Source organism: Seriola lalandi, unplaced genomic scaffold, assembly GCF_002814215.2.
Source record: "Seriola lalandi dorsalis isolate HSWRI2012SDOR001 ecotype SW California unplaced genomic scaffold, Sedor1 jcf7180002054554, whole genome shotgun sequence".
Taxonomy (NCBI): domain Eukaryota; kingdom Metazoa; phylum Chordata; class Actinopteri; order Carangiformes; family Carangidae; genus Seriola; species Seriola lalandi.
In genome coordinates, this window is record NW_019525107.1 from 1,208,771 (window position 1) to 1,236,355 (window position 27,585).

General features: G+C 40.1%; 3 protein-coding genes across 3 annotated transcripts; 1 reads left to right on the plus strand and 2 right to left on the minus strand.

The window, feature by feature from the left end:
* Positions 1–365: 365 nt before the first annotated feature.
* LOC147818602 (uncharacterized) lies at positions 366–3,890 on the minus strand. Its single transcript, XM_087176450.1, is given in 6 exon segments — positions 366–848; positions 850–955; positions 1,089–1,242; positions 2,612–2,929; positions 3,075–3,401; positions 3,758–3,890. Coding segments are annotated over 6 exon segments (1,002 nt in total). The 5' UTR covers positions 3,792–3,890; the 3' UTR covers positions 366–785.
* Positions 3,891–5,204: 1,314 nt separating this feature from the next.
* Positions 5,205–17,602, plus strand: ptpn22 (protein tyrosine phosphatase non-receptor type 22). Its single transcript, XM_023415614.2, has 26 exons — positions 5,205–5,500; positions 7,658–7,766; positions 8,181–8,257; positions 8,406–8,501; positions 8,682–8,720; positions 8,851–8,922; positions 9,160–9,219; positions 9,467–9,609; positions 11,232–11,298; positions 11,391–11,468; positions 11,671–11,757; positions 12,212–12,764; positions 12,878–12,952; positions 13,129–13,206; positions 13,676–13,747; positions 13,861–13,997; positions 14,142–14,169; positions 14,435–14,533; positions 14,688–14,756; positions 14,862–14,995; positions 15,134–15,161; positions 16,061–16,123; positions 16,392–16,495; positions 16,574–16,604; positions 16,697–16,780; positions 16,878–17,602. Exons 1-26 carry the CDS (start codon positions 5,399–5,401, stop codon positions 16,937–16,939), a joined length of 2,547 nt encoding a protein of 848 aa, XP_023271382.1. The 5' UTR covers positions 5,205–5,398; the 3' UTR covers positions 16,940–17,602.
* On the minus strand, positions 17,562–27,530 carry rsbn1 (round spermatid basic protein 1). The gene is made up of 7 exons (XM_023415616.2): positions 26,868–27,530; positions 25,723–26,390; positions 23,945–24,082; positions 21,164–21,306; positions 20,801–20,968; positions 20,582–20,690; positions 17,562–20,456 (listed from the first exon to the last, which is right to left on the minus strand). The coding sequence occupies exons 1-7, from the start codon at positions 27,436–27,438 to the stop codon at positions 19,920–19,922; spliced, it is 2,334 nt and encodes a 777-aa protein (XP_023271384.1). The 5' UTR covers positions 27,439–27,530; the 3' UTR covers positions 17,562–19,919.
* Between the last annotated feature and the right edge of the window lie 55 nt (positions 27,531–27,585).

Below are 27,585 nucleotides of genomic sequence, written 5' to 3' on the forward strand. Positions count from 1 at the left end.
ATCTGAAGAAACCATCCTTGTTCATGTTAGGCTTGCATCACTCATCATCATATTTCCATGCCCTACTTGTGCCTGTAATTGGTTTACACCCACTAAATAGAAACTACAACAATGGAACAAAGACCAGCTTTACAAAGAAAATAAACATTCACTATTCCACTACAGGTGAGCTAATGCCACAAGTACAAACATAAATATATGCCAGCAACTGGGAAGAAATGGAGAAATATATGTATTTATGTGTTTGTATATGTATAGGTCTGTGTGTGTGTGGGGGTTGAATAGACACACACACACACACACACACACACACAAATCACACTCATGTATGTATCAAAATACAGCAAATCAGAACATACTAGAAATCAGAACCACAGCATTTATTTCATCAAGATCTAGTTGGTTTGAACATGATCAAGATAAGGGCTGCGTTGTTCATGGTTTGTGGGTTTGGTTTTCTTCTGAAAGAATTCGTGCTTCGGGACCTCCCTTGCTTGATAATTTCCTATTGTATGACTAAAGAATGGAAAGACAAACATGGGGACAGATCTTTCTTTTTTTTCATATTTTAAAATAAACGAGATGGAAAGCCCGGTGAAGAAGGGGCTCAGATGATTTGCATGTTTTGTTAGTGGCATTTGCAAGAAAGCTGTATTGATAAATGCTGCAATAAGACACCCATGATAAACATGCTGACACTCATTATGACCCAGACAATAAAACCACAAAACAAATGCCACAGAGGCTGATATGACTTTCACAGAACTACCACTGTAAAATGAAGATCACTGAGCCAAATTGGGCAATTGCTTGAAATGAACCTTACTCTTCCTCTTGACACATTTTCTAATGTCTTGTTTTTGTACATTTAAGAACTAGGCACAGATATATCAACAAGGAAGCAAAAGAACCCCAACGTAGCAGTGCATACCAGAGTGGCACCCCTGTCCATGCCCTGAGAAAATAAAGGATTGATTAGTGACAAGTTTTAAGGCAATACTTAAATAGATAAATCTATGAATGGGTCTCCTTTCAGCTCTTGCTATTATTTCAATCAAGGTAATTGAGAACATTTTGTGTAGCCTAACCTGTTTAAAAACAGATCTTGATGAGTTTGATTGATCTGTAAAGACTGGTTTCCTGTGTCAGTGTGGATTTTGGTGGTGGCTTGGCAGGCAGTCAGCGGTGGAGTTTGGGACATGGTGGTGCTCATTCCGTCAGCACAGTCATAAATGGGTTGGCCTGATGATTAAAAAGAAAGCCATTCAAATGCCATTCTTTCATGAGCTTGTACCTTGTGAAATACATATTTTAAAACAACCTTTAAAAAAAAATCAGCACATTCTATAAAGCACATGTTTATAATGTGTTATATATTCCCACCTGAAGATTAGAATTTAGAATGCTTGATATTTGAAATATATATAAACTGATGGCATGATATCTAGTTAGAAGAAAAATGAGATAAGTGTGTGTGTCCTGTGTCACATCTGTGAGGCTGACCGGGAAAAAACTGGCATGTAATGCTGTGTCCCAGAGTGTCTTTTTGCAGTATGACCACTGGAGGTCGTCAAAGTAAACTCTGACACACATGGACTTTAATCCAGTATCCTATATAAAATATATACTTAAAAAAAACAAACAATACTCATAATGATGAAGTATATCAATGATTAAGTTATTTTTTGCAACTAATAGATGGAAAATTTTAAAACGTTTTTCCATCATCTTGTCATGACAGTATATTTTAAGCAGCAAGTGAAGTAATGGGTGTAATGGGGAAGGAAGTAGTCAAAGATGTGTTGATACTGACATCAGAATCTTGAGAAAAAAGGAAATGATACAATTGCGCTGGCACAGAAGAAACAGCCACAGCAAAAACTAACTGGAAAATGTTCATATACCAATGAGACACAGACATCACATTGATTTTGACAACCCATAAGTGACACAAGTGCCAGTGAATAAAGAGACCTCTTATGGCTTAACGTCTTGTTCAATTCTATCCTCCACTCACCCTGTATAAAGCCTTCTACAGCCAAATTAAAGGTATAAAGGTAGGTTGTAGTGTTTAACCCTGACCTTTATAACTCGACAATAAAACTTGTAAAAAGCTGATCACAATGTCTCTTGAAGGAAAAATTATTCATACTGACACAGGTGTTATATAAAAAAAAAAAAGATTGTTCACACTATCTCTATAAGCACTGCATCAAAGCACCTATAAGCACTTATTCATGTAGGTACAAATTTACTTAACCTGACACCCACAGCAAACTGTCAAAAACACTGCTGTTCATGACATGCCATAACCACACTCACCATCTGTAGTGGCAACAGAGAAACCTTGGTGTTCATGCACTTTCTTGCATAACGCAGGCAAAGCAAACAAAGCAAATATAAGTGATTGTAAGACTATATCTGGAGAGGTATTCAAATCTTAAAATGTTTACCTGCAGTGTCCATTAGGACCTGTTGTATAATTGCTGTGTTATGATGCATTTTGAAGGTATCAATAAAACATCATAACACACACAGACCTTATGGAAAGTCTTACCAGTTATTGCCTGGATATTTGTAAAAGAGAATACAACATCCCATCAATTCTTACCCTGCATATTAACAACATAGATGCAGCTGCTGTCTGCAGGCATCAGAACCTGCACAGAGAGGATCTCGCTTTCCTGTCTACTTATGTCATTACTGGCAATACAGTAATAATCACTGTCCTTCTCCACTGTGCCGCAGTGTAGGTGCAAGTCTGATGACAGGCCCAGATGTAAGTCCTTGTGGTAAGTGCGTTGATACCAGGCGTAACGAATGCCAGTGTCCTTTGTACAACCACAGCGCACAGTCACTGGCTGCCCCCTGCATGTTGGCATGGCCACCAGAGAGCTCAGGGGCCAAAGTCTGGGTTTAGATACTGGAACTGGAGCAAAGAAGCAAACGAACTATTTAAATCCATTCGGCTTGACAGTGTCGAAGAATGTTGAAACATAGTCCATAAATATCAGTGATACTGTGACATTAATATACATTTTCCAGACTAATCATTTAAAAGGTTTTTTTCTTACCTTCAGTGATATGAATATTAATCATAGTCATGATGTCGGCATACACTTTGTCAATCCCAACCCAGTACACTCCAGTGTCATCAAATTGGAGGTTTGTGACTTTGACAAACAGCCCTCTTTTTCTTGCGTCTAGTATATGAAACCTCCGTCTGGTTTTAACAACGAGTTCTGAGTCCACCAGAATCTCACAGGTGTTTTTGTTGTCTCCTCGGCACCAGTACTTTTTACTGTACATGAATCGGCTTGTGTCATATTTGCAGTTAAGAATGAAGTCACCTCCAATATGTGCTGTAATCTTTCTTTTATCACACTGGAGCTGGAGACTTGCTAAAAGACAGGCAGAGAAAGAAAATGTGAAAAAAATGTTTGTTAAAACATTTTCTTTGATGAATTGTAATTTTCACAAATAAAGAAACAACGGTGATGTCAGAATAGAAAATTTGCTCACATAAACATTTCCATTCAAATATAATATTATCATTACTGCCGTGTAACTGGAGAAAAAGAATATTACTGATGCTAACATATGATTGAAGTATTACATTTTATTGACACAAACATTTGCTAAAAATGGTCCCTTATACAGACATTATCATTTTTCTTCTCTTTTTTTCCTTTTTTGAAGTTTTATGATAAATAAAAAGATTATTATTGATGGAAGTTGTAAATTATAGTTCACTCACCATGCAAAAGCAAAATCAGACACAGTATCTTCATGTTGAAGTTGAAGTGTGAAACTATATCAAAAACTCAGGAAATGCTAGAGGTGGACTGTGGTTATTGTAGCTTCCTGTCAGGTGCATTGTTGCAATGTCCTAAACAAACCGAACACTGCATAAGTAAGCCACATTTATTTCAGGTTGACTTCTTACCACATTTGTTAATTGATATTTGCTTGTTATTATGTACCCTGATTTCAAAAATTTGATGATTCACAAGTACATGTGTCTTTTGTAGAAGCCCCTTCAAATAAGTAGAGATTTGGTTTTATAACAGAGGAAACTGCATTTTCACCATGGCAACAAGCCTTAGTTTGACTTGTTTTTCCACCTTTGAGAACATCATTTCATTCATTCAATTCAGTCAGATTGTGTCACTATTTGCAGTATCAGACTTAATGCCAGCCAGTGATGTTTTTGATTTACTCAGACAACTATAAAACGGAACCACTCAGGGCCGTGTAAGAATACCTTTTTGTGTTTAACCACTAGATGTCGCCATACAACAGATAGTGTGCACCTGCTGAAGCAGTGCAATGCACTGTCAACATATATCTCCATCACGTCATATCTGTCACCTCATGTGTAACCGATGAACTGCACGGCAGCTAAACTGGTGAGCGTTTTTTCACTATTTTTTCCTTATCATTTTGAAATACCGGTATTTAGATCTTTATATCTTTATGCTTAGCAATATGGAATATTCTTATACACGTATGTTTTATCATTTTTATTCATATTTAACTAACATTAACTTGGCTATATATATATAATAATAGGAAGTCTCATACGCGTGGCTTAATGCCCATTGTGCCTTGAAACAGTGCTCCTCCCATTGCTCTTCAAAGCTTGTGGTGAAATTAGAAACTGGACTGCCTACTAAACAACACTGATACATCTGAGTTGTACGAGGAATGGCAGAGTTTCATCCTAGTGTTTCATCTCAAATACTGTGAGGTGGTTTACCAAAACAAATGGCTCCTGTGGATATACATAGGCATAAATGAAAACCTGTAGAGTTGAGTGGGTCTAATTGCTTGCTCAGAACATCAGGCTTTTCAGGATTCTCAGACTCCCATTCACTACACCACTCCTTCTGCCTCTACCTCCATCCTTAACCACATCCCTCCTCCACTCCTCTAATGTGTCCTGAATGTTGTCCAACAGGCGAGACAGCCTGCATTGCACTCTGACTTTGGGTAGGAACAGCTGTTCGTGCCGTGTGTCTGTGCATAATTGTCTGGCCCGCTCTGTTTGTGGGTGTTTCCCACCCATTTCTTCTGTAACATTGTCATGCAATGAAACACCCGAGTGACTTTAGGACCCAGTGAGAGACACCAAGGGGGGGTGTGGCGAAAATTTTTAATCTGACCACAGAACCTGTTAGCTTACTCTTGCTTCCTCTAAGACAGTTTGCATAGTTCCCTCACTATAGTTCCTTGATGTGACAGACGCAATAAAGAAGTGCTCTGTGAAGCAACAGCAGAGGTGCCGCAGCCCTGAACCCAAACTTTGGTAACCCTACTCCATGACCTGTGGACAAGGACCTTTGTGTCCTGACATGCCTGTGAAAGGTGCCCTATCCCAGGCAGTGTACAGCCAGCCATGGAGCAGCAGGCCTGGATATTGAGGAGCTTCCTGGACCAGCTGGAGAGACAGGAGGCTGTGGATCAGGGGGCACCGAACGGCATTCTTGGGGAGTTTGCTGTGAGTTAAGATTTATGTTTCCCTTGTTAAAGTACTGCAGTGAGTAGTATTGTAGATGAAACCTTGAAGCCTCCACGCAGCAGACTTATTTCACCTATGACTTTCATTATCACATCCTCAGAAATGAGGATCCTCAGATCCTCAGAATGGCTTTGTTGTTTATACTGAGTGAATTGACAGTAAGCACAGTAAGAGTGAAAGCTCCAAAATTTCATAAAAGACATGGTGTTTCGGGGGAAGTTACACGCTGCTCTTGTATAAACAGCTCGAACACCACATTGTGCTTCCTCTTTGCACTGATGCTTGTTATGAAACGCGCATAACAAGAAAGGCCCATAGGCAACTACAATAAAAACACCTAACAGCGTGATGTGTTCAATTTATTTATGAGCTCGTGTACAATTCATGTACATTCACATACAAGCAACTGTGGGCTGCTGCCATGGTGATGAGTGACATGCCAGTGCCTGAGGACAACTCATGCTGTCGGGGTGGTAGTCATGCTGCTACCACCCCGACCACTCCAGAGGAAGGGGTCTCTTGCATCACTTCCTTTAAGAACAAAAAGCACTCTGTGGTGTGAGCTGCGCAGATGGTCTGCAAGGCCTTTAACAGACTGTTTCGAACTGCGAGAAATAGCCTCAGAACAAAAAGACTAGTGTCTCACATGGACGTGCCATGGGTTTGAGTGTCAAACCTTCCACACAGTAAATTGTGGATGGAAATCCTCTCAGTTTGTGAGCCATCATGCCAGTTTCTTGTAAAATGAGTCACAGATTCTGGTCATCAAGGGTTGAATCACATAAAAACTGACCATGTGTGACCATTGTGCAATTGTTCACATGTAATTTGCTTGCCGTTTGCCCTCTCTTTTCCCCTGACTCTCCTGTACATGAGTAAGACTTCTTCTTCGTCTTCTACGCCTTTATATAGCACTTGACATTAAAAGCATTAAAAGCCATGTTAGAGTATACAAACAGAAATAAAAAACAACTAAATTAATTTAACTAAATAGCAAATGTCAGTTTAAAAAAGCGAGGGAGTATAACTGAGTTTGAAAAGTTTTTTCACTGGACTGCGAATGCTCTGTCTTTCTCCATCTCAAGTCGAGCTCTCGGAACACTAGCTGTTTCTACATGGACACAGCAATTCAGGAATGAATTCAGAGGCTTTACCATGCAGAACCTCATAGGTGATAACCAAAATTTTACACTGAATTCATAAGTCTACTGACAGCCAATAGAGAAAGGCCAACACTGGAGTAATGTACTTCCGGCACATTGTTAGAATGCAGCATTTTGGACCAACTGCAGATGAGCTATAGCTCCTTGGCTGAGGCAGTAGAAGGTATCACAGTATATAGTATGTGTATGTATCAAATATGTCTGCCTGATCTTCAGCAGGTTTTTTTTCTAATGTCAACAGAGAAGTAAAATGTGACAAGAATCAAACGGGATAACTAAATAATGTTCGATAAAGAGACTATTGCAGAGTCTTCTGAGAACTCTCTGAGGCTAAGTAGCTCTGTTTTTATCTTCATTTAAATTGAGGAAGTTTTAAGACATGACGCTGAATGGCACCAGCAATCCAAAAAATTGAAAAGCTATATCAAAACAACAAATTAAAAGACCCAACAGCAGCATATAAATAGAGAATAAAATAGGACCAAGAATGGACCCGTAAGGCGCTCCTTAACTCAAGACAGCAGTATCAGACATATAATAACCAACCATCACAGACCAACCATTACACTGCAAGACTCCAAAAATGGTTTTGACAATACAAATGTTCCACAAGTTTATACTAATTAAAAATTGAGAGAGAGAGAGAGAGAGAGAGAGAGAGAGAGAAATAAAGAAAGAAAGAAAGAAAGAAAGAAAGAGAGAGAGGCATTAACCTCTCTGACATTAACCTTCATGAAGGTAGTATTTCACCCACCACCCACCACCCACCTGCCCACACACACACACACACACACACACACACACACACACACACACACACACACACACACACATACACACACACACACACAAAATAAAAGAAACTTTACTTGTGTAGAGTTGGTCTCAAAAGCTTGTTCCTTTGTATGGTATAACTATCTAACTGGCTTCAACTGGCTGTGTAATTGGATTCAATTTCCCTCATGTTTTTCAGAGGTTGAAGAGCCAGTCAACCACGTACCGTACTGACAAGACCTACCCCTCCAAGACAGCAGAAAAGCAGGAAAACATCAAGAAGAATCGTTACAAGGACATTGTTCCCTGTAAGCTTTGCCCAAAGCTGATTTATGAAAATGTGGCTTCATTTATACATTTGCACATGATTTTAAATATAATTCTGCCCCAGGGCAGACAGGTGTCACATAAGATATAATTTCATCTGTATGATAACCTGAAATTATAAAAAGTGGTATCCATGACTAAAAAACGTTCCACTGAGTTAGGTGTGACTTATAATCTTAGAGATCATATATTTGATTTCTGTTTAACTACATTCTCAAATATTCATTGGGCAATAAAGAATATGCCCCTCTAGTATCAAGAAAATACTACACCTACTAAATCCTATTTTTCTATTTTTCTAATCTTTATTTTGCCAAAAGGTTGTGAAGCACAGGAAATGACTCCTGAGTCCTGTGCGTGACATTCATTATAACTATATATTTCTCTCCTTTTAGTTGACCACAGCAGAGTAAAGCTCACTCTCACCACAGTTAAAAATGACACGGACTACATCAACGCTAGTTTCATCAAGGTAAATCAAGTGTCCCTGTAAGGAGAATATATATTTTTTTATTCATATGAAATGCATGTGCATTATACTGTACTGTACATTTATGTAACTAAGATGGTTTATGTAAATGTTACTACAAATTCTTGACGATATCGTGTTTTGTCTACAGGGAGTGTCGGGCTCAAGGGCATACATTGCTACTCAGGGTCCTCTGCCCCACACAGTGCTGGACTTCTTGAGGATGCTTTGGGAGTACAACATAAAGGTACAGAATGACCTGGCTGTGGTCTGTGGACATAACAAGGGGTTTTTAACACGGTCATGTTGCTCTCAAAACAACCGTTAACGTGCCCCAGTGCTAAAAATGATCGAAGGAGCTCCTGCTTTGGCTACATAAACTGACCTTTTGGTACATTATATCTCTCACTGTCCTGTTTGACTCTAGGTCGTAGTGATGGCCTGTCGAGAGTTTGAAATGGGAAAGGTAACATGATAGTGCTGTACAATATTCCTTATTTTTTACTATTCACCTATTTATTTTCATAGTTTCATTGTATTCCACTGTTAACCATCAATACCTTCTTTCTTTCTTTTTTTCTTTCTTTCTCTTGTAGAAAAAGTGTGAGCGCTACTGGCCACAGAAACAAGAGCAGCCATTTGTTTGTGAGCCTTTTACAGTTTACTGTGTGAGTATTTCTATTCTTACAGTTGCACTTCCCACTCTGACATTTTCCTATAACTGAACCATAACATATGCTGACATTTTAACTTGACATTATCTTCATGTAACATTTGTGTCATACTCTCTTGGTTATTCTATTTTTAATATAACTAATACAAAAAGAGATTCTCAACATACATCAAGAATAAGCACACATCTTAAAGATGCACTACTGGCTTCTTTTTTATTTTTACTTTTACAGGATTCTGAGGAAAATAAAGGAGATTATTTGACAAGGGTGTTAAGGGTGACTTACCGCAATGTAAGTATTGTTTAGACCCTTACTGTGAGAATAACTGTCACGATAATACTCCTGAGAAAAGCAAAAGATTATCTGCTGATGTGTTGTTAGCTGCTACAGAGACTAGAGGCAAATCGCAAAGCTAATGTGGTCATATATGACATCACTGAGACAGCATCTGCTAACGTGTAGTTAGGATAATCATTTGATTTGTGTAAATCTTCAGCTTTTAGAATACTTCTACAATTACTTGTATTTTTTTTTCCAGTGTAGCCGAACTTTGAAACAGCTGCACTACGTCAACTGGCCAGATCACGGTGTACCAGACTCCATCCCTCCCATTCTGGAAATGTTGCATGAGATGCGTTTCTATCAGGCCCATGATGATATCCCTATCTGTATCCACTGCAGGTCAGCCACACCTCCTTATATAATTTAGTATAGTACTGTATCTATAACTGAGTTTTAACAAACTTCCTTCCTTAAAGAACAGAGCAGACTGAGTGTGTCACTTAGACCACTTTTACAGCAAATGTCTGATGTAAAGAAACTGATTGATGCTTTGGTCTTATGCCTTCGTCTGCATCTTATGTATGACAGGCACTATCGGCAACAAATAAGGTTGATTATCATTATTATTATTATTATTATTATTGGACAGACAGGACTTGTTTTGTTTCAGCATCAGAAGATGAACTGCAACAATGCATGAACCATTTCTATTCTATTCTAATGTATGAAAACAAGTAGTGATCACACTGAAGAATCACACCTGTGGTTTTTATTCACTAGTTACTATGGGAACGTATTGCCTGTGGCCAGCGTGTATATGGCCCCTGGTTAAGGCCTTAGAAGTTAGGCACTTCCTCTCTGCCTTTGAGACAGGAAGTGTGCGTAGGTGGTTAGCCAACGGCCCACTAGGTTTTAATCTATACATGTTGGCATTTCCCCTCACTTTTTTCAGCACTAACACTATGGCCGATTCAAAACATACATTTACCCTTCTACTTAAAGTTACACTAAAACTCAAGAAATGCGATTTGCATCAATTCACATAAACAACGGCAAATGTGCAGTGTGTCCTGTTAGCTTATGTTATCCACTGGAAAGAAAAGAAAGGAAGAGGAATTTCTTCAGTGTGCCATCTCAATTATATACAAAATGAAGAGAAAAACATGGCAGACCCACACCTTTTTGAGGATGATGTGACTGAATGGAATGTTGAGTCAATGGCAGATCCAACCTACGTACCAGACATGTCACCCTACTCTTTAGGGAGTTCACCACTACAATAACTCACTCAAATATTTTTCACCATAAAAGTTTTTGAGTTTCTGTTCCTCTACACTATCACAAACCTCTCACCTCATACTATGCTATAGTTAGCTATAGTCAACACTGCCTCAAGAATGACCATATAGTTGAAATAAGTTCTCTCTGACACAGTGTCAATAAAAACTAGTGCAATATCTAAAGCAAAGTACATCAGAAAACATTATATTAGCTTATACTGTTTTCTGCTTGTACTTATTGATGATATGATACTATACTGATAAGGGGACGGTAGGCAAGACAATCATGTGCGATAGTATGAAATAGCAAATTCACATTTCTTGAAATGACAGCATCGGAAAACCCCACACAGTGTATTTTTAGGGTCTGAGTTAAAGCCTTAAACATCTTTTATTTATTTATTTTTCATTTGATCTCAGAATTTCAAAGATGTCCACTAAGGAGCGCTTGGTTTTTTTTATGCTGTTTAAATCAGGAACTGACTATTATTATGAAATGTTTAAACCTGCTTAGAGTATCGGATGGGTGTGGTGTCGGCGATGCAGTACAATGAGTGCTAGAAAAACAGGACAATATTAACTCTCTGTTTGAAAATCTAATGTCTGCAAATACTGTCATGTCTGATGCCTTCTTCGGCACTTCAATAATTGATAATTATTTGAGGAATCATGTTGAAATGTCGATCTTGCTGGAGATAAGCTGAGTGGTTAAAATGTGACTTTTTGCTGCTGTGGTTGTAGCGCTGGCTGTGGGAGAACAGGAGCCCTGTGTGTCATCGATTACACTTGGAACCTTCTGAAGAAACAGGTGAGATATTCCTACCCTTTGCGCATGTGTTTTTTCCTATGACAGTAAAAGAGCCCCGCTGTACTGTGACGTTTGTGTGCTTTTTTTTTTAGATGATCACTCCAGATTTCAATATCTACGACTTAGTTCAGAACATGAGAACCCAGAGGCCCTCAGTGGTTCAAACCAAGGTATTTCTTTTTTTTTTTTTTTTTTTTTTTTTTTAACGCATCACATGTAGCAAATCTTCCAACAAGCAGAACCACATTTCAGGCAGTTCTTTATGTCAGTTCCTTCCTTCTATCAAAGGCCTTTTGATGAGTTGTGTGTTTCGTGCGTCATGCCCTGGGGCCTCGTCACCTAACAGAGCAGGTTTTTGTTGTTTAACTCCAGGAACAATATGAGCTGGTGTACAGAACCATCAAGTTACTGTTTCAGAGACATTTGCAGTCCATGGATGCACAGACCCACCGACATGAGGTGAGCAACCAGTAGAACACCTCTGTGAATGAGCCAAAGTACATAGATGCGATGGAAATGTATACTACATGCTCCTACAACACCAACCGACAAGTATAACCATCACAATCAGCAAAGAAGACACCATGGCAGGCTTTCTTGCGGTTTCATAACATTAACATAGAGCGCAGTTACATCATTTGAGTGGAAAAAAAGTGTATTGCAGACTGGGTGATTCAAAACTTAACTATGAAGGTTGTGTCAATAAAGCTACTGCTATACTTGAAGCTAAACTCAAAGAGGTAGTGATTTGTTTAACTGTAATTTGCATACTGTATAATACTGACCACAGTACCCATGATACTAAATATGAATCTGGCAGAATTCATATTTGGATAGCATTAATGCATTTATGTTAATTCCCTTCTTTCATCAAGAACTGTTGTGACTCACACTCCTCTTTTGAACTGAATAGGTGACCATGGTCCCGTCTGCTATCAGGCATGACACTGAATGCGAGCTCTTGGATCTGAATGACAAGTTGGATTTAATGCCACAATTCCAACACCTGTTGGATGAGGAGAGGGATGTTTTACCACAGCACCACAAACCCTTGCCTTCCACTTCAGATAATCTCATTGTGTTGAGAGCTAAGGACAAGCAGATGGACCAGCAACAATGGAACCTACTATGCACCTTTCCCGATACTGTGGTCACCAGCCAGGAGCTGCAGGAGGGACCCAGGGCCTCACCCAAAGAGGTGAAGAAGAGCCAGAGAGCGCCCACCGTGGAGGATACTGTGAAGGAAAGTGATGACATACCATCACTGAAGCCTCCACCTACACCAGTTGTGGCTGAAACCATTTGTCTGATGGTGGAGGACCCCTACTTTGACACTCCTATGAGCTCCCCTTCAGAGGAGGTACCCATGGACTCTACTGAAGACACCGAACAGTGGACAGTTAGCCCCATCTTCAGCGTACCCGCTTTGTCTCTGAATGATCACAATGTTACTTCTCCTGTCTCAGGTAAAAAGTCAAATTTGTGCACGTGTTAGTCTCAAAGACAAGCAACATAGACAACAGGGTAGAAGAATTTACTTTTGTATTCATTGATGTGCATTTTTTTGGTACTGTTAAAGCTCATTCAGATGAAGAAGCACCTCCTCCGCTGCCTGAACGAACCCCTGAGTCCTATGAAATGGCTTTGGACGCAGGTTTGTGGTTTGAGTGTATAAGTATACTATGTAAACCACCAGCTTCTGCAAGGCTTTCTCCTCTTTGTTAGGTTCATTATACGAAATTCCAATTTCTTAGTTTCTAATCCTATTTAATCTTGATATGTGCTAATATATCCTTGACTGTTCCAACATATTACGATTTTGTCTTTCAGAGCCCTCAGATCCCTGTGAAACGTTATCACTTATCATTCCACCTAACGCTGCTGCTGAGGCTGTCAGGGAGTTGAGAGGTCAGAAAATCTCTGAAACTCATGATGTGTCATGTGATGTGATGTCATAGCAAGCTCACTGATGCTTTTTCTTTGGGTTTGACGGTAACATGATTTTTCGGAACGCTTTAATGGCCACAATTATTTTCTCAAAGCAAGAGTAACTCTTTGACGGTAAATGGACTGAATGGAGCATATATATATATATATGAATTTTCCAGTCTCATCGTCCATTTGTTTTTACATTAAAAGTCACATTTACACACACATTCATATGCCGCTTTTTCCTACACATGCACACACACCAATGATACACTGGGGGCAAGTCAGGGTTCAATATCTCGCCCAAGGACACTTTGACATAGAGGAGCTGGGAATCGATCCACCAACCTTTCGATTAGTGGACGACCTGCTCCACCTCCTGATGTTGAAATGCTCACAAAAAAATATCAGGAATACTCATACTTCATGCTTATTTCCATATTCCCAGGCTGCCCCCCTTCACCTGTCCCTCCACTTCCAGAGAGAACCCCAGAATCATTTCAGCTGGATATTGATCAAGGTGACCAAACAATATCAAAAATTGATTATACAAGAAAAAAAGAAATCATTTGGCTTTGCATGTTTTACTTACTTGTGTAACAATGAAGAGTATTGTTCTTGCTTGCCATTCAGCTCCCGTGGAGCAGAACTTCGAGGTCGCACCAGCAGTGAACCTGAGCAGAATAGGAATGTCTTCAGAATGGTCTGGTATCTCGAGGCCAGCTGCAACTGCATCTCTGAATGAGACGAAACCTTGGGTGAGGAGTAAGGTAAGAATAAAGTAACTTCAATGGCAGCTTAGTTCCATTCCATGCAGGTTTAAATAATAAACTGAATACTGTAATGTCAGACTGCTAGAGCACTGAAAATAGAATGGCAGTTATGTAACAGCAACATACCTCTCTTTCTTGTAGAGTCTGAAAGTAAAAATGAGCTTCACAGGTAAGACTTTAATAATAACACAATGATCAGGACTTGTATGTGCATGTACTGCCTAATAATTAAGCCATGTAATAAATAATGGTATGCAATTACATGATGATGAATTTAAATTTAACGTTGGAACATTTATGACATTACCAAGTTATATGCGTTCTATCCAATTTAGAGAGACTCACAGATATCAAAATTATCTGCCAGTTGTTATAACATTACTTTGTGTGTGTGATGATTTCATTGGTATGGTATTTTCTTGTGATATTTCCAGCACCAGTAACACATTTTGATGTTGCATCAAACTCAACTTCAAACCTCGATCCTCCCCTTCCACCTGAGGACCCACTGATCCCGCAGCTGCTTTCTCACAGTAAGTTGACCAGACTAATCTTTGCTTTGAGGAACATCCTTCGATCGAAAAGGAAGTTCAGAGAAGGTATACACGTGCGGAAAAGAAAAAGTGAAATGATGGTTTCTTAATAAGAAATGAAAAGTTGTTGACTTGATTATATCTGATTGTGCAGCTGAAGACAACCTGATTCCTCCCCTTCCTGACAGAACCCCAGAATCCTTCATCTTCAAAGCAGAAGAGAGTAAGCGTATCATCATCGTCCTTGCAACAGGAGACACAAGATTTAGCTTTCTGCTGCAGCTTTTGGTGAAGTGCTATTTTATTTGACTCTGCTCTTTTCCAACAGTTCATGTGAAATCTGCCCTCCGCCCGCAGCCCTTAGAAACAACACAGGCCTCACCAAGGGTAGGCATGTCATCTGAGTGGGATGGCAACTCTCAGCCCAAGAAATTCCTTGATGTTGCCATGAGCAGAAGCAAGGTAATGGCTCTCAAATAGGTCTGAAAAACAGAAACACATACTCGCTTTCTTGCACTCCCCTCACTGCTGTTCTATCAACAATATAAATTTCTATTTGATAGGAGATTAACATTTTTGCTTTCAAATGTCCCCCCTCAGACTGTTCGAGTTAAAGGTTCAAGACATGGTAAGCTCTTTTTGCATGAAGACTTCTGCTTTCACTGATAAATGAGGAGGCTAGCAATATTCAGTGTTTCTCTTACTGTCACAAACCAAACCACCACCAAAACCAATTTATTTCTATAAGAAGATATATTGGTGGTTTTAAGTACCAAAAACCATCTCATTGTAGTTTTACATCCCTTCTCTCAGGGTTCTCTCTGGTCAGCGACTGTGACTGTTTTGTGAGTGATTGAATAAAAATATAGCAGATTTCAGAAAGACACTCAGAGAAACCAAATCCTGCAAATCCAGATGGGCTGGGCCTGGGGCATGACTGAGCGCGGCGACCTCTTGTGTTGTGATATCACAAAGTTACAGAAGACGTGACAGCTCGTTTTAAGTTTATGTTTCTGAATACGGGCTGTGTGCATTTCTTCGTGGACTGAGCACTTTGATACTTTCACAGTATTAACATAGAACCTAATAGAACCCCAATTTAAAAAAAAAGACGTGGAAATTTGACTTTCTTCATCGTAATGAAGGAAAATAACACTTAGTGTGACAGTGGAGCGCTATGGCACAGAGTAATTATCATTTATATCAGTTAATTGTTGGTTTTGGTCTTTTTCTTTGGAGTTGTTCCTAATCCTTCAATGTTGCAGTTTAGGTCAGTGACCAAATACTTTTGTTGACTGTACCAAGTTTAACACATTTTGCAAGGTGGCGTTGTTTTGTTTGTTGAGAATATAAAACAGCACCCAGATTAAAATGAATTTGTAGAAGTACCTATTGACACCACAGGGAGGCATCCTTTACCAAGGCGAAGGGCAAAAGTTTGACTGGTGAAATGGCAGGTTTGTTGTTGATTAATCTAAATGACTGTGTCTATACTGGGAGTAGTTTATCATCGTGTTTCTTCCACAGAGCCCCTTACTGCAGTTCAGCAGATCGCTACATCTCCTGTGGTCGTGGCTGGAGCAGGAAGTGGTGAGTTGTCTCAGACAATAAGGGTGCTGCACATTACTCAGTAGCCTCTCTCACACCTACTGTTATTAATAGACACACGGATACTTGTCATATAAAAGTTCAGACACATACATCAGAAATCTAAGGCCATGGTGACGCCTAATATGACTAGATAGTAGAGCTAATTATTCTTTCGCATGAAGCTTTGATGTGACAAGCACTTTAAGTTGGAAAAGGCTAAACATTAGGGAAATTTCAAACTCAACAAATCTGATTCTGTGTTCATCAGCACAAGTGGGACAGCACGATGTGAACCACAGGCCCTCTCTGAACGCCGAGACATCAGGAAACAAATCAGACAAAAGCAACGAGAGGGGAATGTGTAGAACAAAGGTAACACAACTCTTTAATAGCAACGCAAAATGTGAAAGTGCAGCCAGCTAAATCTGTCTTTTTGTTTTCTTTATACAGAGTCTGAAGTTTTTTAGACACAAACAAAAACGTAAGTAATGCTAATTTAAAATTTAGCTCAATAAATGCACTGATGTCTGGAAGAAAAACTGGACTAACATGTCTAAAAAACTATATTATCAGCTAAAATTGCCCCTCCACCTCCTCCTAATCAACCTGGAAACCCACCTCCAACAAATGGCGGCTCATTTTCAGTGTTCAAATTTGGTACGTCCACATCTACTTAATTCTGACATTTGCATATTCAGTCTATTTCAACTCATGCAACTTTTGTGACGCCATCTTCATCTTCATCAACCCACAGGATTTGGGAACCGTTTTGGAAAGCCAAAAGGCCCGAGGAGCTACCCAGAGACCTGGATTTGAGGCAGCCACTCCTCTCTAAACATCAAAAGCGGAGCTGTTCTTGTACTAGCACAGCTGAAGGACTTGGAAATTTGGGTGTTCAAGTACCCCTTGAAGATCACATACAGTATAAATGAAAAGCACCAAAGGCTGCTTCTCTTTGTCTTGCACAGCACAGTAGCACCCTCAGCAGAGAACAAACAGGAAGTGCCTTGTTGCCAGCTCTCATACGTTTTGTACTGTATATGAACTAAATTTGATTTTAACTATTGACCAGCGATGAACAACATAGACAGCCACAAAATTCACAGTGAGAAATGTTACATTTCTTGTTTAAGGCAATGCTGTTAATTTCGAGAGAGATATATTTAGTTGAATGTGTGTGTGTGTGTCTGTGTGTGTCTGTTTATGCTTATGGCAAGAAATAAGAAAACGGGTATAACATTGCATCTAGATTATTATCATGCGTGTCATTTAGTTTTGCATTTATGCCATAATTCACACTCCTGTCATCTGTCGTTTTTAAACAAACTTAAAAGCATAAATCTGTGAAAAATGGTACAGTAAGGTACAGTAGAGTGGATGTGATGCATATTAAATATGCATTTAATGTAACTGTACATTTAAACTGTGTTACATAAAGTGGTTACACACAGAATTATTTATTAAAAAATATAGAAAGTCTATGTATTCTCATTGGGTTTTTTTTTTCTTACTTAACAAGACACATTCACCAATCACATTGGTACCAGATTTGCACTGTCTGTAAATTATCACCCAGGTAACTGAGAAAAATTATTAAAAATGTCTTAGTACAAACATTAACAACAGGAATCATCAGTCTACAACGCAGAGCATCACAGCAAATATGACAGAAGGCTCATGTGACAGCACTGTATCTGTCAATTTATTTCTACACTGATTTAGGAAGTCAAGACCTATGACAGCCAAATTACTGACAAACGAAAAATAACCACTCTGCTTCCTGACTAGGATTTAATATGTATGAAAGGCATAATTTTCAGTAACACTACGATGCAACAATTCAAATCAAAAAGCATCATGTGACCAACATTTTTTTTTTTTTAAACAAAAAACAAACAAAAAAACAAAACAAGATACATTATGGCTGCTAGGCCAGGCCTCAGTTCACATCCTGCTCGCCAACAAATGAACCTCACAGTTTTAAATGAGGCTAAACCTATACAGTACAAGGCACTAAAACGTGGTCAGTGGTAGAGAAAAGGCAGTATCACATCATCACTTCCTTAATAGCACTAATTTAAGAAGACTATAGAATGAAGGTTCGGATGAACTGTAAATTTCAATTACAGTTCGCGGTTGACCTCATTCAACTCTAAAGGGCCTATTTTTAAGTTTTGGCTATTGCTTCATAGCTAACATTAGCATTAAAAACTGTTTACAGAACTTGCAACAGTCTAGACGACATGTTGCAAGTTCAGCATCAAACTTCATTCCTTTTCTCACCAACAGCTGTCTCCAGTGGAGGAAAGCAATCCTCTTGTTTTGCTTCTATTTCTATCACTTCTTTTCTTCTAGTGAAGTTAGCACGCTAACCCCGGTCCAGCCGAACCATCTTGTCACTTTCTGATAGTGAGTCACCGTGGCGACAAGGCTGTCCTGAAGAAGCGGCGCTGCTCAGAGGACATATTATAACCTCTTGTCTTTTAAACGCAATAATGGCTCTTGGCAAAACTTGTAAGTAAACAACTGTTGATGCTAACGCTAGCTATGTAGCAATAGCAAAACTTTTAAAGTACTCCTTTAAAGTATTTTAGGGCAGAATTTGTAGGATGCCTCATTCTGTAAAAAAATTCTAGACCTATAAGAAAAACAACTGATCTGATACCACAAAATTACACTCAGAAAATGGGATGCAACCACAGTAGCCTTCCACAACAGTGCCTTCATAGTGACATTACCAGTTAAAACAAAAAGTGTGGATGGATTTTAATCAAATGAAGAATGAGTGCACCGTCAGCATTCACATATTCCCAGTGATAACAACATAAAATAATATTTACATACCAAATTCTGAAGACATACTCCACACCTGAAGAAAAGAGTCAGACTATTATTACTAACATCAATAGCTGTAATTCCTTTGTCATTTAGAGGAGCTCCTATAATTAGATTATCTTAAATATTCCTTCACTGGTTATAAACCTGTGTTCATATGTTAAGTTTAATCTTAAGAAAATAAATAAAATATCAAAAACAGTATCAACAGTAAGAAAAACGGCACTGTATAAAATGGCATTTAAATAAAGAATTGCGGTAACTGCAACTTATAAAGCTGAGAAAAAAGTTTTAAGTGCTTGCAGCATAATTAGATAATTGTATGTCACTTAGTTTCAAAATAAAGCAAAATGTCTCTCCCTCAATTTCTTTCAAAATAAAAGACTAATTGTTTTGATTTTACTTTACCAGCTGTGGCCAATCCATGAATTCCAGTATGTGCTGTGCTTTTGATTCACGTAACCAAGGCCTGGCTCCACTGACAACGCCACAGTATCTTCTGGGTATGGTTAGTCTACATGCCTCTCTCAGTGAAACTAATAGAGCAGTATAATATCAGCATCGTGCAGTTCTTCAATGAAATAATTCTGCCAAAATTACAACAGCTGAGCTTTGACCATAAATTAAAAATTTGTGTCTTGCAACTTATATTGTCAGTCTAAAAATGATAGCTTCTTTACATGATACACACCTTTTCAATGAGACGGTAGAGAGTTCCAGGTTAGGTGTGACCACATAAAAAATATCTGACTAAACAGTATACTTTGGGTGAAAAAAAAACAAAAACAAACACATTTGGGACATTTTAACCAACATTTAAAGATTTAAAAAAGTGTGAAGAATAATTTAAGTTGAAAGGCTTCCTGATTGACAGTCAGCTGTCAGTTTTAGTCTAAAATTCCTTCACATACACTTCTCCCACAGTGGACAGAGAGAAAGAGGTTGTGGAGGGAGAGAAAGATCATTTAGGAAACTCTGCAGCGTGGCCAAAAGCTTTTGATAATGTAAGCTCTTTTGAAGGTGTACAGCCAGAGTGGACTGGTGGCAAGGAAAAGTGGGTATCCTTGTATGATGGGGGCAAGTGAGTAGATTTGGTGGGCTGTGGAGGGGCTGGCTGAGGCTCCTGGGGAGGTGTTGCTGGCCTTTGGAACTCCGGTTCTTCAGTCTTGGCCACTCCACCTCGGATGTTGTCTCCCTGTGGTCTTGCACAGGGGGTTAAAGTGGCATCAGGCCTGGCAGGGGAGGCAAAAGAGACTCGGCCCGTGGTGGGGCTCAGATAATTGGGCTGCTGCTCCTCCTCCTTGACCTTCTCCTCCGGATGGTACTGTTTGAGACGAATGTGCCAGGCCAGGCTACAGACTGCAGACACTGTCTTGAACTGATGGATGACGTTTCTTGGGATGAAGTAAATGTCGTCGTCACAGAGCTGGACACGGACATAGCGGATGCCTTCCCTCCTCAGCTGGTTGAGCTTGGCGTCGTCCACCCACTGGACACACTGCACAGATACACAGCGGGATCATGTTTAAAATTTTTACAGCATGTGCTACCAGTAGTATCATAATTGAATAAAAAGGTGCAACCTAGCACACATACTATTTAATTTCAAATTCCAGTTCTCACCTGAGACACTGGGGGCTCATACAGATCAAGCTGCAGTCTCTGGACAACTTCAGTGAAGTCCCCAGCATCGAAACACACTACATCTTTGGTTATCCGAGGTCGGTTATTCCTGTAAGAGATAACAAAAAAAAAAAAAAAAAAAAAAAAAAAAAAAAAGCATAAAGCTTACAGAGTTACCTCTCCTACCTCACATACCATGATGTACTATCATTTACTCACCATTCTCCAAACTGCACTGCCTTCAGTACCCCAACAGCAGCAGTGCTCTGCCAGTCAAAACTCTGACCTACATGGTCAGCATGCGCCTTAGTCCGGTCCTCGAACAGAACCTCTCTGGGTTCACTGGCCCTCGGCAGGTAGTGCAGATTTTTTATCTCATTCATAGACCTAGACAAAAAGATATGAGGGGGCAGGGAATAGAGAAAGGACAATAAGATTTTTTTTTTAAGTCATAAATTGCCTCCCCACAAGCATGCCTCAACTGTTAAGAAGATTTTTTCTATATTTCCATGACGATTATTAGTCAGACTTATTGATATGGATCTCATTTCATATATTTTCCTTGAAGCTATGGAGTTGTACCTGCGTCGTTTGAAAGGAGACTTGGGCATGTCAGCAGTAGGTACCATTTGTTCTCCTGGTCGCACCCACATGATGGGCCCATCATCACTCTGAGAGCGACAGTCCAGCTTCAGACTGGAGAGGCTTCCCCATGGTAAGGTCATCTGTGGTGACACATGCAGAGACATTCACAAACACAGATGTGAGTTTTAGCTTCAAGTTGTCCAAGCTAATTCACACCGCTGAAACCTATGGGCATGGGCTTCACTCCCTCTCCCCAGGGCCCTCGATTGTGAACCAGAACATGAACAGGTAAGATGGCTCGATCTGCAGTGGATAACTCCAAGTAAATCACATCAAAAAAACATGAAATTCCAGTTGCTCACCGAGAGATTGCCGGGGTGTTTCCACCTCATAGCAACCAATTTCTTGGCCCCAGTATGGCCAGCAATAATAAGTCTTTTCTGCCAGCAGCTGAGATAAATCATTCAGGGGTAAAGCAGTTACAGATACTGGCAAGGAGAATATATCTGACAAGTGAGAGGAGACTCCGTTCCAAAAACAAGCAACAGAGGGGCATTCGCAGAATGTATTGAGAAATGCCCGCAGGGAACACAGGGTACATCGGGAGTCAGCCAGGAGACCCATCAAGTGCAGCCTACTGGGACAACGGTAAATTCTGTGAGCATAGTTCAGGTGGATTTGTTGGTGATTGCGATTACAAGAGACCAGGATAACATTAGCCCGATCTGACCCCCAATCAAAATCAGGTCGCAATTCTGGGACATCTTTTCTATGAAATCTATCTATGGGAAAGTCCTTATGAGAGGACTAAGGTAAGCAAGTGTATAAAGTAGAGACAAAGCCCCTGGAAGTTCATCTATCACTGAAGAGTTTGTAAAATAGGTGTTGTTGTTTAATGGCTGATACCATGGCACCCATAAACCCTGAGTTGTAAATGAAAGAAGAAGAGCCTGGGAGGTCATAACAGCCTTTCAGATCCTGGAAAGAGTCGGGAGACCAGTGTCATTGTAAATATCTCCTGAGGTGTGAACACGTTTTTGTCCCCCACTGGGAAAAACTAATAGGCTTCCGTCCTATGAGTAGTTGGTTATTGTTGAATATTGGGGAGATGAAATGCCTTGAGCATTGCATGATGCATAATTTCTGGGCTTTGTGCCAAGTCTGAATGACACGTGTAATAATGGCGCTGAACCGCAGCTGACACTGTTTGACAGAAAGGTTGGTGTAAATGATATCCTGGAGTCTCCATGGGGAGACTAGCTTCTCCTCTAAAGCACGCCAGGACACTGCAACCTTTGAGTTAAACCAATTAATCAAAAGGTCTAAACGAGAAGGACGAAAAGTATAATTTAAAATTTAAGACTGCCAGTGACCCGTCCAGGGTCCTCCATCGAGCAGTGGACCATCTGAGTCTGGGATGTTTATTGTTTCAAATAAATTTAAGATTTCTGAGTTTCGACCAATGATCACAATATGATGGTAGTGCCACACCAACTTCTCAAGATGTCTTGTCTGACTATGGGTATTATAATAATAATAATAATAATAATAACAACAATAATAATAATAATAATAATCCCAGGTATCATATGGTAGCAACATTTTACAGCACCTTACTCCATATAAGGTTTAACTTTATCATAAACAGGAATGTGTGAAGATGCTATTGGTCACCAAAATCCGCATTGTCACATGTTCTTACCTACTTAATATTACATGTGTCTTGTCCTTTCCCCTACTTAGCTTATCTTTGACATACAATATTTTTTAAGTCTATGCTTTTCCTTGTAGCCCCTTATCTATAAAGACCCTGGGTATCCTAGCTATGGATGATAGCAGTGGCTCCATCTAGACACAAACAGTCATAATAGAAGCTAAAAAATGTCTAATGCGAAGGTTGTTATGGCCTGAACTCTTGAAGTGTTAGTGAGGTTTAGGAAAACAAGTGGAACAACCTCCTTCACAGCACCGAACTGGCAAAATTAACTCTGAAGCACGGGCTTGCAGAAACATGTGCAGGTTCGACCATCTTTTAATGTCCTTGAGAAGATAGTTGTACCTGCTTGTTTAATTATATTTCACAGTCTGGTTGAAGGTGGGGGAATATTTCAAAACCGAGATATTTGAACTGTTTGAGCATCTGGACGTCTGAAGAGAGAATAGCTGATTCGGCAGCTTTGTTGAGGGGCACAAAGGCAGTCTTAACCTGAGAGGCTGCCGAATTCTTCGTTTACCATAAGCAGATGAGTTGCAGATGTTGATGGCAATGTGATGAGGCGTGCCACGCATAGATATGGGGCTAATATTCTGTGAGTGTGATTCAGTTAATGTTAACATTATTGTTATCAAAAGTACAACAGACTGAACAGATGCTACAACAATAACAATGCATCAGTAATGGAGTTATCATGGAGCGCGGTCCTTGTACTCCTTAATGAGCTTCCTGAGAGCAACATACTGTATTCAGCATATTAAGTGTGAATCTGGCTGGGGGCCTAGAAGATGATTGAAGCACAGTGGACAGGTTATGGATGCACAATGAGTTTAAGTGCTCCTATCAGGTGGCAGTCAGTGCAGAAATAAATATATGTATATATATTTAAAAGAAACAAATTGTTCCCGATGTGATTGCAGCAGCATGGTTCAGTACACAACGATTCATCAGGCCTGAAAACGCAAAATTGTGTATGTGAGCTTGCTAGAGTACAAACCTTATCCCCAGTACACCCCTTCGAATATTGATTAAAAAAAAAACATTGAAATAAATTTTCCTTTGACCTTGAGAAAGGGTGATTCCTCTAGCATGTCCAGGAACTCTGGGAAATAGTCTCCAACCTCCTCATCCACAGCTCCCACCAAGCTGATTTGCCTCATGGGTCCGGCCCGGTACGTTCCTGAACAGTAAGTACGGTTCACCTAAGACAGAAGAAACAGCTTGTGTCATTCAGTGGGCCCCCGGTTTCATACTTCATACTCAGTCCTTTAAGCCTAAAGGTACAATGTGCGCTCTCATGTCACAGGTTAATAGCTGTGAAGAAACTACAGGAGCACATCATGCCTAATGGATCCCTCTCACCTCAATATTCAAAAACTTGGACAGTTCATTCACAGCCACACTGATGGATTCCTTACATACTTATGAGTGATTGTAGGATACAGCCTACAGCCTACAGCCTACAACCTACAGCCTGTGTGTTTTGGACCATTATATTAAGTTTTTCTTTTTTTTTTAACAAATTAAATCACAGCTACCAAATTGTAGGTAACTGCATAGAAAACATACCAGACTATAATCATTGCAGCAAAAGAATCTAAGGCTACATTCATCTGCATAACATTATCATCCTCTTATGTGATCACTGCCATAATGAGAATATGTTTGCAGTTTCAAGTCCTGACCCAGAAAAGTGCAGGAGATAAAACAAAGCCTTTTGGTGCAATCATCTTTGCTAGGCATCAATTTATTCTCTGCACTCTACAGTGGTGAAAATGATCAAACTAGATCTAATTTCCCTGCACAAACAGAGGAGCGCTGAGCTCCCCGAGTCCTCTGCAGATCTAACATACTGTACACACGTCCCGACTCGCTCTTTCTCAGGCAGTGAGAGAGGCTATAATCCCCCCGTCGTCATGGAACAAAAGCGACTCCATTACATATCTCTCCAAACAATTTGGCACCAGCACAGCTTTTAGACTTAACAACACTATTCTCTGGACTGAATCAACTACTGGGAGTTAAACATGTACCAGAGCTCATTCATGACTGCGGTTTGGCCTGAGCCTTCGCCCTCCTGTGCCTTTCTACAATATAGTCAGGGCATATACAGATGGGACCTTACAGTCATTTTCTGTCCTAAACGAACAGCACACTTTGCTATTATTCAAGAATTTAATTTACTAATTCATATTTTTTTTTGGTTTTCTTCAACCAAAATCCATATTCCTTAAGTTTAAAGTTCCTCTTCTAAAAAAATCCATTATGCATCCACCTTGCTTCTCACATTACAACATGAGGTCTGACTATAGCTGGCTACAAGAGCAGTGATGGCACAATAAAGTTTAATACACTATGAATGCTATGTGAATGCATGCTATTCTATGCCACTGCACTCAAACGTATTGAACAATTATTGGAATTTTTACAATATTTTATGATTTAGACTTAAAGTGAGTTAAAATGTTTAAATGTTTGTCCACTTATTAATTAGTTTATTGACAACTAATTAATTTGTTGCTGTTTATTTTTTGACAATTTTGTGCCATTAAGCAAAAATCCAGCCTCTAAAGTGTGTATATACTGATTTTATTAGAATTTATTGATGGTAAATTAAATCTGTGGGTTTTGGACAGTTATTTATTTATTTTTTTACTATTTTCTGACATTTTATAGACAAAACAATTATTGAGTAAATAATAAATGTACCCCTAATAAAAAAAATTAAAAAAAACAGCTTGAACTGATATCTAAGACACCAAGGGTTATGATCCATGCAGTTGGTTTCAACAATTTGTTGAGGTGTGCCAAAGTCTAGCGGACCACCTGCCATTTCACGTACCTGAGAATGAAAGTTGGCAATAGTTGTGGTCTCAATATCTTTCTTGCCCAGTATCTCCATTTTGACTGGTGTGTTGGGGAAGTTGAAGGCAAAGTAGTCCAGGAAGTCAGGTAGGTAGGCGGCCGCACTGTGCACCACCGCCAAGGCATAGGAGGCTGCGCCTCTAGGCTTCTCAGCAAAGGCCAGCTCCAGGAACTCCTGGGCAAAGCACTCCATCTCAGCCGGACTGAGACAAGCTAACTCATCAGCATAGGCGTGCAGGACCGACCCCCCACCATTGGCTTGCCTTTCCTCATGCATGAGACATCCGCACCAGGTGCCTGTCTGGAGTGAGGAGCTGCGGATGTAGTGATCTTGGTGGGAGAGGAAGGGGACGTGTCCCAGCTTGAGAGCGTGGAGGTAGGGTTGGTGGTTGTCTACAGTGTCTCTGCTCGGCTGGTGACTGCTTTCGTGCTTCGTTGTGCCAGGCAGAGACGGATCAGGGCGAATGGGCAGAGTAAGATCTGCTCCGAGTCCTGCACATACAGTCTGAACTGCTTTGTTGTGCATGTATCGGACCTTCTTGGCACTGTGCTCAGCCTCGCGATGCTTCTTCTTCTTCTTTTTCTTCTTAAGGAGATATTCCTCAAGTGTCAGGGACTTGATGTTCTCATTGTGAGGCCTTGGCTCTACAAGTACAGGAATAGGTAAAAGTCAGAGTCTCAGGGCACATGCTGAGAGTGGAAGGCGTGCTATGTTTTGCTCTTAGACACTGCTGAACAATACATCTGAACATTCTAACTGATGCATAATGTGTTAAATTAGCAATGGTGATTCATGATGGTATGCTTTCCAAACTTACATGTTGTCATGCACCCTAAATATATATATATAATATATATATATATTATCTTTTTAGGTATAAGGTTATAATGTCACTATCTTACAGGGTGTAAGATGACAGGTAAAAGTAACAGAGGAAATCTGCTGTAAGCAAAAAACATTTTACATTCTCTTACAGTACTAAACCCTAGTGAGAGGAATGAATTTTAAACCTCTTGCAACTTGTCAAAGACTGTTGTGGGTCCTTAAACACTACTTTGGGAGTATCTAAAAAATATATACATATATATTTATTTTTACATATACAAAATTAGACAACTCACCCTTCTTTTTCTTCAGTTCCCCGTGTTTCACGTTGGCCTCTGTATTTTCCTTCTTGAGCTTCAGTTTCACGTCTTTGTCCCTGTGCTTTTCTTTGAAATCCTGGGGCTTGGCCTTGACCACTTTGAGAGGCGTGAAAGTGAAGAGCGCAGGTGGCTCGGAGGGCACCGCTCGCTTCTTCTGCAGCTGCTCCGGTACCTTCCGCGGCGGCGGAGGAGGGGGAGGCAAAGCCGACTGCAGGTTCTTCTTTGCACCGTTGGTGAGACCGTGATTGTGGTGATGGTGGTGGCCTTGGTGATGGCTGTGTAGGACATGTTTATCCGCGCTGAAGTTGTGGGGTTTAGGATTGTGCTGCAGCTGATGCGGCTGGTGGGTCCGGCGCTCAGCGTGTTGGTGGTTGTGGTGATGGAGCTTCACTTTCTTCGCTTCTTTCTCAGACCTCTCCCGTTTGTCAGCGGACGGCGACAGCTCCCTTTTCTTCTTCTTTTTCTTCTCTTTGATGAATCGATCCAGACTGCCTCTCACCTTTTCTTCTTCTACTTTCGCACGCAGCAAGTCGACTTCAGCTGCCATCTTTGCACGTACAGTACATTTAAAGGACTCGGGACTCCTACCGCGCAGGTCCCCGACAAATTGTAGTCCTCTTGCCGTTCATTTGTAGTTTGTTCCAAAAGAATTCGGCTGTGTTGCGCACGCGTAACGCACGGAACTGTGGGTCAT

Coding starts and splice junctions, on each gene's coding strand:
- rsbn1 (XM_023415616.2), bottom strand. CDS start 27,438: ATGGCAGCTGAAGTCGACTTGCTGCGTGCGAAAGTAGAAGAAGAAAAG. Junction 24,083..25,722: donor TTGCCAACTTTCATTCTCAG/GTACGTGAAATG, acceptor CTTCTGTCTTAG/GTGAACCGTACTTACTGTTC. Junction 21,307..23,944: donor AGGAATCACCCTTTCTCAAG/GTCAAAGGAAAA, acceptor GTGTCACCACAG/ATGACCTTACCATGGGGAAG.
- ptpn22 (XM_023415614.2), top strand. CDS start 5,399: ATGGAGCAGCAGGCCTGGATATTGAGGAGCTTCCTGGACCAGCTGGAG. Junction 8,258..8,405: donor TCAACGCTAGTTTCATCAAG/GTAAATCAAGTG, acceptor TTTTGTCTACAG/GGAGTGTCGGGCTCAAGGGC. Junction 11,758..12,211: donor CACAGACCCACCGACATGAG/GTGAGCAACCAG, acceptor TGAACTGAATAG/GTGACCATGGTCCCGTCTGC.